This window comes from Balaenoptera ricei, chromosome 16 (genome assembly GCF_028023285.1).
Source record: "Balaenoptera ricei isolate mBalRic1 chromosome 16, mBalRic1.hap2, whole genome shotgun sequence".
Classification (NCBI taxonomy): Eukaryota; Metazoa; Chordata; class Mammalia; order Artiodactyla; family Balaenopteridae; genus Balaenoptera; species Balaenoptera ricei.
Genome location: NC_082654.1, coordinates 48,680,462 through 48,693,002, shown reverse-complemented (window position 1 = coordinate 48,693,002; position 12,541 = coordinate 48,680,462). Strand labels below are relative to the sequence as shown.

At 44.4% G+C, this 12,541-nt stretch overlaps 1 protein-coding gene across 2 annotated transcripts in view; it reads left to right on the top strand.

The window, feature by feature from the left end:
* The first annotated feature begins 478 nt into the window (after positions 1 to 478).
* The window catches only part of WDFY4 (WDFY family member 4), a 252,587-nt gene continuing 240,524 nt past the window's right edge, over positions 479 to 12,541 (top strand). For both annotated transcript variants that reach the window (XM_059899978.1, XM_059899979.1), the window contains exons 1-3: positions 479 to 712; positions 9,872 to 9,986; positions 10,764 to 10,876. In XM_059899978.1, the coding sequence (XP_059755961.1) occupies positions 479 to 712; positions 9,872 to 9,986; positions 10,764 to 10,876 (462 nt within the window). The remainder of the gene's footprint in view (positions 713 to 9,871; positions 9,987 to 10,763; positions 10,877 to 12,541) is intronic.

The following is a 12,541-nucleotide window of genomic DNA, read 5'->3' as shown; positions in this document are numbered from 1 at the left end:
ATACAGAATTACATGCCTCTACAAATATTGGTGGGATATTTACACATCTATTCTATTTACTCAGCCTTTTTAAAGAGGAGCAGTGTCAGATAATCAAAAAACAGGCTTTGGTGTTAAAGGTTTGCATTTCAACTGGATGTCTCACTACCCTGGTGCCTTTTGGTTCAGTCAGTTTCCTTACTTACATAGAAAAAATAAGAATACCCATCTCTTTCGTGACAGAGTCTGTGTAAAGAGCCCAGGATGGTGCCTGGCAAACGTTAGATTGTCAATATGAGTCACATCTAAATTGGAATCTCTTTTTTCAGAAGTGTTCCTTATTTTAGTCAGTTTCAGATTCTTAGAGGAACCATCTGCAACAGGAACTGGACTGAATGAGGATGGTACCTTGTCCCACAATCAGTTTCATCAGAAAGTGTTGTGACAGGACTGTTTATTTTTCTTCTTCGTTCTGAATTCAGATCTGCTTTGCTGAGGCATGGAGGCGAAAGAGGTCTCAGAGGCTGAAGACAGAGCTGAGGATCCAGGTTCTGAAAATAAAGGCCAGCCTGATGTTGCTCAGCCTGATTTCCCACCGGGAGGGCAGACCCCTGGCCCCACTGCCCTCTGGGAGATGCTAGAAAGGAAGTTTCTGGAATACCAGCAGTTGGCTCCCAGGAGCTCAGCTGAACATCAGAAGAGCCTGTTGAATCTTCTCCCACTATTCCTAAAGGTTGGTGTTCTCATTTTTGAAACTGTAAAAAGATGATACAGCACTCTGGGGACACTTCTGGGATGACTGGAAGCTGGAGTCAGTAGTTTTAATATCATCACAAGTGGTCTCTGACTGGTTGCTTAGAGGAGAGTGTGTGCTATTTAATAAAGATAGCAAGCAAGGCTCATCTCCAGGGTGAGGATGGGCTTGGAAAGGATGGACAGTTGGCTCTTGAGTACCATTGTCTCTTTAGTTTAAAAAAATGAGATTGTTTAACAATGATATTTTCAGTCCCAGCTTGGGAGCCAGAGGAGAAACCTGTACCTTCGGGAGCTAGAAAGGCATCTGTGTCCTGACATGTGAGTGGCAGGGTGGCTGGTAACCTCAAACACCAGTAATGCCAACACCAGGGCCTGGGAGAGCCGGAACATAAATTGTGCCAATAATGCAAACTGAGGTGTAATCCATGGGAGCAGCAAAGCAGTGCTCCCTCCCCTGGTTTCAGACACACAAGACAAGTCCAGCCTGTCCACTGGGCTGGCACTCTGACTAGTGGCAGCTGGTGACAGTTTGGGTACAAGGGATTTCCTTTATTGTCTTGGAATAAAGCTCCTGCCAGTGAGGTCTGCCTTATAGCTGAAAATATTGAAGTCTAACTGTAGAGTTGGAAATGCATTTTTTTATGAAGACTTAGTTTTTGCTTGACTATTGAGTTTGGGTTATTATTACAAAAACCATGTACCTACATTCAAAGTACGGAGAATATGAGATACTTTTCACATCTGAAAGTAAACTAGAACAGATGGAATCTTTGCAGGTTTTTATTGGGAAACCCCTTTGTTAATATGTTTCATCTCACTTATTAACCAGGAATACTTAAGGATTTCCAAAGATCACTCAGAATTTTCTTGGGATCATATTTATAGGATGCATGGAATACTTAAGCGTGCCTTTCTGTAAAAAATTGCCAAGTAACTTATTGTCCATGAATTCATTGTTTTTCTCCATGTTTCAGATTTGTATACTCCATCCAACTCACTTCACAGATTGGATAACTGGGGCATAGGGAACATACTGGAAAAGAGGAACTAGATAAGGAGAGAGGCCAGGTTTCTCCTTCCCAGCCATCCCTGCTCTAATGACCCCAGCTTCTGGGAGGTAGCTTTGTCTCACCCAGTTCTCAGATCAAATTTGCCTTATAAAAGGAAAAATGTGAGCATCGCCTGCCGCCCTCACCCCCAAATCACTGGGAAGGCATATGCGGTTCAGCTATTGCACTGTATCTTTTCCACCCCTCTGGGCAGCCCTAGCTCTGATGAAAGGACTCTGCATCTGAGAGCCAGGGCTTGATACTTCCTTGCCTCTCTCCAGATTGTTGATTTGAGAACTCATTCATTTGTTGTACAAATATTTATTGAGCTCCTATACTCTGTTCTAGGGCCTGGTGCTATGAAAGTAAGGAAGACAGATTGAGGTTTTACCTGCATCTGTCCAGAGCAGAGGATAACTGACTAGCACCCAGAATGTGTTCTGTTTGGCTTGTAGGGGTTAAAAATGAATTAGTGCCATTTTTTCAAAGTGGAAAGTTTTCAGGTGAGACTCAGATTTCAGATTTCTCTTGAAAATATTTGTAGCTGTAATACCAATAATTGGATGGAGATGGTTAGGGGCACCTCTTTTAAACAGAAGATGGTCTTGGTCTCTCAGTTTACCCTAGTCCCCCACTCCCTAACATCTTTCACCCAACCCATATCACTCATTTATGTTATATGACCCTGTAGGCACTGACCTCATGGATAGCAAGCTGTTCCTATTATAACTGAACCTTGGTATTGGTCCATGTTTCCCAAACCATTTCCTGGTAACAGGAGGAACAATAGCCCTATTGTTGAATACACGGGCTTTCAAGTCAAACAGTAGGGCTCCAGTCCCAGCTCCATTGCTTATTAGCTGTGCATCCTTGAGCAAGCTACTAAATATTACTGAGCCTCAGTTTCCTCATCTGTAAAGTGGAATCAATACCAATTTGCTGGGAGACTGTGAGGGTGAGATCAGATGAGGATTGTAAAGCCCACAGCACATGGAAAGCAGACATGATCCCCATCACCTTTCCACCAACCTCCTGGAAACTGACTGCACATGTGCAGTTTGAGATCCTGTCACCACGATTCCCCAAACTGCTGACAAAATCTGCTATGTTTTGGATCCCTGGAGCCCACCTCTGATGAACCCTGTAGAGGCAGATTATTACAGGCTTTTTATCATTTTCTTAAAATCTATATCTTTTATTAAGGCCTATATGTCTACAAACCTGTTGTTCTTATTAAGTTCTGACTAAGTTCTGCTTGGGAAAGGCTATGTCCCTGGGTTGTGGGATCTTGCCTAACTTGCCCAGACTCTTTGTCAGTCAGACCCAACATGAAAGGGGTGGTCCATGTGTAGTTAGAGCTCTGGCGAAGGTTGGCAGCGGTGCATGCCCCACCTCAGGGGATGTCACCTGCCTTGACCTAGTGAGTCTTGAGATATAACAATAGGTACTGTCTTGTGAGGCAGACTCCCTCAGAGCTGCTTCTTTGGCATGTTCTTCCCAAAGAACTTCCCTTTAGCCTCTTTGGCTTTCTCTCACATATGATTCCTCCCAACACACAGCAGGGGATGAACTTCTCCCTTATCCTGCCATTGTTTATACATAAATCTGCATCAACTATGAGGCAAATACAAAGAGGGACTTGGTTGGTTCTATAGTAAATTCTAGCCCCACTGCCTCCCAAGTTGAAGAAACACTGCAGGGTTGTTAAGGAGTAAACCCACTCAACATTTTGGTGACTGTCTGATAAGGTGATAAGGAGTCTCAGGGCACTGGAATCCCAGCAGGGAGCTGCCCTGAGGGGATGAGTCAGAAATGAAGTTCTCACTGGGATCTGCAGGCTCTCCTCCTCTACCAAGCTCCATCACTCCCCTTCCTAGGTCAAAGCCAGGGCAAGTGGTTACTTTCACTGATGATAGGTAGTAATATTCACCAAGCTCTAACTAACTAAGCAAGGCATTTTGTTCCATGCTTACAAGCCCTTATAATAAGCCTGTGAAGTAGGTGCTATTTTTATCCCAGCTTTATAAATGAGGAAAGGGAGGTTTAGAGATGTTGCATAACTTGGCCAAGATCAGCCAGCTGTTAGTGGGGAGCAAAACTTAACCTGGGCAGTCCACCCAGGCTCGTGTTGTTAACCATTGCATTCCCTCGGGCAGTGCTGAGGTTCATAGAACGGAGCACATCTGGTTTCTTTCCCTATCTCATGACTCACTGGACAATGGATTTGCCTGCCTCGTACCTATGTCCCCTTTCATACAAAAAGAATGCCACCCCCTGCACATGTGCTGTTTGGATAGCTGACTCCAGGATGTTGCAGACAAGGAGGAGGTTTTATTGCATCACACAGGAAGCAGCACAAAGCCAATGACTTCCCAGAGTGCACAGCAGTGCTTGCAGGAAGGATTCAATTGACTGCTACTCTTTCTCTGCCAAGAGCCTTGGGCTTTGGTCTTTCTAGAACCCTTCCTATCATAAGATCTTACACCAAGAGAAGAAGGCATTCTGCTAGCAAGCATGGGTAGGTCCTGTTGGCCTTCAGTTGGGTTTGCTTTGGGGGAAAGGGGACCACTTGGGTCCTCTCGTTGCATAGAGATATTGGGTAATAATAGATGGAGAAAGCTAGAGCTACAGATGTAGTTGTTGAAGATTGTTCTTAGAATATGTACTTTGAGAGAAAGCAGGCAGCGAGACAGGGAATCCTTAGAAATTAGTGTAAAATTCCTCACTGTCTGGGACAGACAACCTGGGAGGTGGGGCTACATGGGAAAAAAAGGGAATCTGTGGATGCGGTAGATTAGAGATACTGCGGATGGGTTCACACTGCTCCCTTCAAGAGGTGACATCTATGTCCCCTCCCCTTGAATCTGGATGGGTTTGTAATGGAATAGGGCAAAAATGACATTTCTGGGCTCAGGCCTCAAGATACTTGTAGCTTCTCTCTGTCACTTGAAATACTCACGCTTAGAACCCTGCTTCCATGTTGTGAGGAAGCCCAAGCAGCCCCGAGTAAAAGCCTATGTGGAGAGAAACCAAAGCCACTGACCTTGCAGCTGCACTTGCTGCTGAAAGCCAGCACAACTTGCCAGCCATGTGAGTGTGCCATCTTGCAAATGGATCTCTTAGCCCTTGTTCGCTGCCCCAGCTGAGTGAAGCAGAGAAAAGCTGTTCCTGCTGAGCCCTGCCCAAATTGCAGATCCATGAGAAAAATAAATGATTGCTGTTATTTTAAGCCACTCAATTTGGGTCCAGTTTGTTATACAGCAATGGATAATCAGAACAGTAGGTAACATGGACAGGAATCCATTTATTTCCTAGTATGGAGGGATTGGAATTAACACTAAATCAGTTGTACTTGGAGATGAGTGTATTTTTGTGTGTGTGTGTACATGTGCATGTACACAGGTGTGTATAGCTACTCTTAGGCTAACTGCCTGGCCAGTGGTACGGAGTTTATACCATTGGGTGTGGTCAATTATTCTCATACAAACCCAGCATGGACCCAACTGACTATGGAAGAGAGAGAAGTAACATTAAATATAATAACAAGGATGACCAACAGTTATTTCCAAGTGTGGTATCCAGAGGGGGTGGTGAGGGTAAATACCCCTTCTTGTCCATCCCTGACTCTAACCCACTTCAGAGTGGGGCCTGCAATATGGTTTATTCCCTTCTCAGGGGAACAATATTTGTGTTATGTTAGTAAAGTTTTGATGCATCACTTTTTTTTTTTTTTTCTGTTTACAAAGGAGAGAATCAATTGTGTCACATTATCAGGGGAAACTCATGTAAAATCTCTGAAATGTTTTGAGTTCACTTAAAGGCCAAACCACCAAACTCTGAGGCAATGAAGAAATAGTAATACTGCAGTCACACTTGAAAACTAATCAGATTCTCTGTCATTCAAAGCTGGGGTTTTCTCCCATCTCCTCTAGAGCTTCTGTCTTCCTTATGCTCTGGAGACCAGAGCACCATTTTCTTTCTCTTTCTTCCATGTGAGGGGACAGCCACGAGGCATGATGGTGCAGTTTAGAGGATATAAGTAAATAAAAGTTTTAAAAAAATATTGAGCAATATTCTCCCAGCATGAAAATCCCAGTTTGGGAAAAAAATTAGGTCCTTTCAAAAGCTGCCTTAACTCTTTGGGGTCTCCACGGTACCATTCAGTAAATGATTGCCTCTGTGCATCAAACAGCACCCCAGTGGCCTGAAAGAGTTAATGGGGCCTCCAGAAGTAGCCATCTTGGTCCCAGGAAGGAGTGTGAGCCTTGGGAGAATCCGGCTGAGCGTACAATTACTGTTCAACTCACAGTGGCCCGATTTGCTTTATTGCAGAGTGCCTACTGGAGCCCCACTGCTCAAAGATGATCTCGATGCCTCTGAGTCAACTGCCTGCAAATTGGTCTTTGAGGGGTTTGCCACTGCAGGGAGGAGGCACAGGAATTTGTTAGGAAGATATCATAGCAGATGTGATATCAGTCCTGGGGAGGGAAATAATGTTACCACTGAAATTCCCCGCCAGAAGGACTGACTTTATCTCTCCAGAGATTAGCCTTTCCAGGTGATAGCTGGTTTCCAGGTGGTAGCCATACATTTCTTTTTTTTTTTTTTTTTTTTAATTCGATGTTTGCTTTATTTCCGCTTGCAAAACAAAAATCAGTCCCCAAACTAAAAATGTATCAATTTCAAAGTATTCTTATACTATGACATTTGACTATGAAAGTCATTTAATATGTCTTTTAAAATGATTTCATACAGGGCATCTATTAAAGCTCTGGATTGGGCTGCCTCACTGAGAGCAGTGCCATAGCTCAGAATTTTTAGAGGCATAGCAAAGGTACTTACTACATTTTAAAATTTATTTTATGCAGAACTTCTTTTAGAACAGTGACTATAGCTACCTAAGTCCTCCTTTTCTTTCTTTTTTTTTTTTTTTTAACATCTTTATTGAAGTATAATTGCCTTACAATGGTGTGTTCATACATTTCTTAGACATGCACATGCTACTTGGGTATGTGTGAGATAACTCAGCTCTTCACTCTGCTGCTTAACTGGTTCTCTAGGGTTACCCTATGGCTCAGCCTCTGTTTCTGTAAAGTGGGAATAATAATAATCCCAATCCCTATGCAGATTAGTGGAAACAATGCGTGTCAGTGCTTGGCCCAGCATTTGGCACAAAACCAGCACTCCACAACACATTCGGCCATCGTTCTGCACACTGTGGGTCTCATAATCATGTGTTTGCTTATCAAATATTTGGTGAAGGTCTACTATGTATAATAGCGTTTAACATTCACCTAGTATTTTTGTAGTTCTAGCAAAGTTCTGATGTACTGCTTTTTTATTTACAAAGGAAAGGTGCGACTATGTTCGTTTATAGGGCAGAAAATTTTTAAGTATTTCAGATACAAAGTTTTGTTCAAATCAGAATACCCAAGTACTCACCACCCATATAAAAGAAATGAAGCATTTCAGATAAACTAAAGCCACCTGTGTATGAATTCTAGAACTCATTCCCCTTCCACACTCCTCCAATGGTAACTCCCAACCTGCTGAATTATCATGCCCTGTGGGAAATGATATATAGAGAGACAGCAAGTTACAGAAGTATAGTACAGTATCATTCTAAAATACCTGTGAGACTATATGTAAATTATACAGTAATATGGGTGTATTTTTATAACCATAAGTAATATTATTGTATAATTTATGTATAGTCTCACAGGTTTTTGTAGACTCATACTGTAATATACTGTTGCAATTTGCTTTTTCCACAACATTCTATTTTGGGGATTTATCCATATTGATACAGCTCTATTTCTTTTCCTTTTTCAGTTCTATATGATATCCTTATATAGATATGTCACAAATTATTCATTCATTATCCTATTGATGAACATTGTTTTTCCCAATCAAAAATAATGCTGCATGAATATTTCTTGTTCACGTCTCCTTGTGCATGTGTGCCAGCATTTCTCTAGGGACTATACCAAGGATTGGAATTGGTGGGTTTTTGGATGTGTGCCCCTTTAACTTTATTGGATTACATTAAATGCTTCTTCAAAGAGGTTCTTCTAAGTGACACTCCATCATAGAGTACGGGGGTTTCATGTTTCCTCACCTTCACCCACATTTGATATTGTCAGATTTTTCATTTTTACTAACCAGAAAAGTATAAAATATCTCCTTGAAGTTATAGTTTGCATCTTCCTGATTATTAGTAATTTGCCATTTATCTTTCAATAAGTTACTTGTTGTTTCATTTGCCCATTTTAAAAAAAATCGGATTGTTTTCTTATTAATTTATAGGAGTCTAAATACCATTCCTTTGTCAGTTATATGCATTGCAGATACTTTCTCCCAATCTGTGGTTTGCCTCCTCATTTTGTATATGGTGTCTTTTCATATAGAGAAGAGTTTTAAAGGTTTTTACTTTTAAACAAATGTAGTATCTATTGCAAGGAAACATATTGAAAATGATTTCCCTTTGGAAATTTTATGTGTTTCTCACCCTTTCTAGAAGGAGGATCTCAGCTTAAAAAAACTTGGTCAGGCCTTTGGGCAGGAACATAATTTAATATGGCTGGTGAGTGGGAGCAGTAGACAGGAGTCCAGCAAAATTACATTTCATAGAGGCCGCTGATTGGCACAGCAGCTTACCTTCCTGGTGGGAACCTGGGATCAGGAATTGCCAGGAACTCAAGTCTGGGGCCGAGGACAGTCACTCCACTCTGTACTCAGCCTGTGACAAGAAGGGAGAACAAAGGGAAAAGGCTTGCATGAAAAGCAGATCTAGGGATAGGATTACTACGGAAACTGGGAGGAAATTTTGAAAAGAGTCTGGCATCCCAAGCAGAACTGTAAAAGACTTCTATTAAACAGTATCCTAAACAATAAGGGGAAAAAGTCTGAGGAAAAAGATGAGCAGATGGGATAGAGATTAAAGGGACAGATAAGAAAGGATTTTAAGGAAATTAAAAAGAAATAGGAGATTAAAAACAATGACAACAACTTGGACTGGGAAAGGATTTCCTAAGCTTGGAACTAAATCCAGAAAGCAAAGGAATGGACTGAGAAATTTCATTTCATAGGAATTTCAGATTTCTGTACAGCAAAACCAAACAATACCAGATTTAAAGATGAAATGACAAATTCGAAAAAAATCGAGATAGTATTATAGACCAACGGTTAATGATTTTTATATATAAAGAGATTTTTAAAATAAATAAGAAAATAGTGAAAACTCCAATAGAATAATAGGCTAAGAGTAAAAACGGACAATTCAAGAGGCATGAAAAGCATTCATCCACTCTAGTTATCCAAAGATTGCAATTGAAATGAGATATTTTTTCTTCTATAAGTTTTCTCATTTAAGATGAAAAAGCACCACAGTGCTTGATGTTGGCATGGGTAGAGAGAAATCAGCCCTTTTCCATGGAGCCCTTGGAGGCTAATCTGGTAAACTGTTTCTGGAGAGTGAGTTAGTAGTTAGTAATAGGTACCAAATCACTAAAAAAAAAGGAAAGAAACCCACTCTTTTAATTGAAAATCCTACTTTTTTAATCCTACAATTCCACTTTTTAGAATTTATCTGAAGGAAATACTTGCATGACTAAAACTAAGATATCTGCATGAGGTTTGACAAGTGTGTAAGAGGAGAATCAGTGAGACACAGCAATCGATGGTGAGGAAGGGGAGGGACGCAGAATGTAGAGAATCACTCTTGGAATTTCCCACTAGGGCAGGTGGGTGCCTGGTAGGGCCATTCACTGAGGCAAGATGCAGCAGGTCTGGGGGAAAGGCAGTGGATTCAGTTATGTGTGTTTGATGTTTCAGGAGCACGAGTTCAGGGGAGACATCCAGGGGCCAGTTGGAGGTGTTTGGAGCTCAGCAGGAAGTTGAAGAATTCCTAGGCACTAGGGTAGGGAGACAGTGGAAGCTGGAGGGTAGGTGATTCAGTGGTCTTCGGATGCACCTGGGAAAGCGAGCTGAGCCATTGGTTTGGGCTGGCAGGGAGGGAAGGAGGTGATTCTGATGCCTTGCTTTGTAGCTTTGACATCTCTGAGCGAATCCTGCATGTTGCACTTCAGGCCTGGGAACACTCCGTGGGGATCATCTGCTTTCCCAGTCTCCAAAGGCTGGCTGAAGATGTTTCCAACCAACTTGCCCAAGAAATACAGAAGGCACTGGTGGGAAAGCCTGCAGGTAAGAGAAGAGAGGTCCTGGAGAACTTCACAGTAAGCAAAACAGCTCTGTAGACCCCTCCCAGGCCTCCAGCTAAGCCCCTCTCTGCTTTCTAGAGGAGTTAAGAGTAGTGACTTCGAAAGCCCACGGAAGGCCAGGTTCTGCCACTGAATACCCTGGAGAACAAAGGAAAAGGCTAGAAGAGGGAAGAGAAGAGGGAATTGGGAAACTCTGCTGCTCCTGGGAGGGACACAAACACACACACATACATACACACACAGACACACAGAAACCAAAGCCAAGCATGTTTCCTGCTGCAGGTCTCCTGACTTGCATCCTTCCACTCAGGGAGCTGGACCCCAGAGGCTGGGCTGTGAGACTGAGGGCAGGAGGGAATTCCAGGGGGAAGGAATGGCTTGAGCATGGTGTAGATTGCAGGAATCCCTGTGACCAAAGGGGCTGTGTGATACAGGAAGTGAGGAAAAGACACTGGATTGTGGCAAGTCCAATTGCCGAGGAGCTTGTTATTATTATTTAGCAATAGGGAGCCATTGACGGTTGTTGAACAGGGAGGGTGGTATGATAAAGGCTATCCTCCAAGGAGATTCATGTGGCAGAGTGTGAAATGTTTGCTACAGATGCAGGTGTCATTGTTGGGAGGGCAAGAGGCAGAAGTTCCCTAAAGACGCTAAGGCACATCTCATGGAGAGAGGGGTCCTAGTGGAGGGAAGCTGGGTGACCAGGCCACCACGCTGCCCTGCTGGTGACCCTTTCTCCCCTCCCCCACACTCTTGCCAGAGCAAGCGCGGGTGGCAGCCGGGCAGTTGCTGCGGTGGAAGGGAGATGCGGATGCAGAGCAGGATGGCTACCTGCTCCTGAAGTCAGTGTACGTGCTCACGGGGACAGATTCGGTAAGTTCCAGGCCCCAGTGGCCCAGCCTGGGTGCCTCTCACCTGTGTACAGAGGGACGTCCCAGCTCAGGGCAGTGGCATGTCTCAAGGGTGTCTTTATTCTCATGAAACTGATTTATCATTTTTCCTTCCCTACTTCCCCTCGGATATAGAACGTGGACTTCAGGGTCTGAAATTCATATTCACATCCTGCCTTTTCAGTTGACAAGCTGTGTGTAAGCTTGAGCAAATAATCTGACCTCTTTGCATCTCTGTTGTGTTGTTAATTCTAAAATTGGGGATAATAATGCCTCCATTCTAGGGTTAGTGTGAGGATCAACAATGACTGATGTGTATGGACTGTATTTCCTGTGTGTCAGGGTGAGGCTGGGTGCATCCCATGCATTGTACTAATTAATCCTCCCCAAACCCTACGAGTCAGATTACAGGGATGCTGCACTGGTGACGAGAAGTCAGGCTCACCCGTGATATGCAGCTGTCGTCTGTCTGACTCTGTGCTCTGAGCCACTGCCCTTTACTACCCCTGCTAAATTCAGACTAAAGGAGCAAGGCCCGTCGGCACCTGCCCCGTGCCTCCCCAGAGACGGAAGCGACCGCTCCGCCTTCCCTTCCCACCCAGGCCCCGTCCTGGCTGCGGGCACGGCCTCCCACCACGAAGCAGGGACCTTGAGTGGTTTGCCGATGACCGGTGTCCTCTCAGGCAGGACAGTCCCTGGGAGCTGTGGCCATCAGCAGCAGTGGCCGAGGCCCTGTGCAGGGCAGGCCCAGAGGCTCCTCCATCTCGCGAGGCTGCCCGCTGTGAGCGTCCTGGTGCCCAGACTAGGAACAGCAGGGAAGCAGGCTGGGGTGGTGGCTGGCCTCTGTCTAATGGTGAACAGAGGCATCAGACAGGCATTTGGAGACAGTCCCAGGAGGTGAGAGAGGAGCACAGCGAACAGTTGTTCACCGGCGGGAGGACCATCTGACTTTTCTTCCATGTAAACTGCCTGGACCACCATCAGGGACAGTGGCCTGGAGCACAGGGTGGGGGCTTTTCAGCCCCTGGAGAAGGACTGTTTTCAGTCTGAGTAGTAAAAAGTAACCTAAAGCCTTGTTTTGTGCTGCGAGGAGTCTGCCCCCAAAGCAGTGAGACAGTAAGCAGGCGGCCTTCTGGGGAGGCAGTGCAGTTTGGAGGACAGGGAGAGTCACCCTGAGTGCAGTCATGCAGGGCCACGTGTCCGATATGAGGGCAGACACTACCTGCAGTGGAAGCTTTTAGGGACTAGTGGCCTGCATTACACTCCTGCTGCTGGCCCAGGCTGTACATCCTTCTTTTCTCTTTTCTAATTTACCCACCATGTCTGTGAGATTAGTCAGTCGGGTGGGAAATTGCATGGACGGTATAATTTTTAATAACCACGCATGTGCTCTCTCGTGGTCATGTATGGGTGCACACATGCATGTAGAGGCTACAGCCACAGTAATCCCGGTGCAGCTGCAGGCAGAGCCTGTGAAGAAAGGCCCTGGGAAGCTTCACACTCAGGCTGGTCCCTCTCTGCCAACTCCCTGTATCCTCTCTGTCTGGCAGCCCTGGGGCTGTTTAGCTGCGGTGTGGCTCTCTGGATTATTGGTCCTCACCTATAGGGCTGTTTTGGTCACGATGACGTCTTAAATCTGGACGAAGGG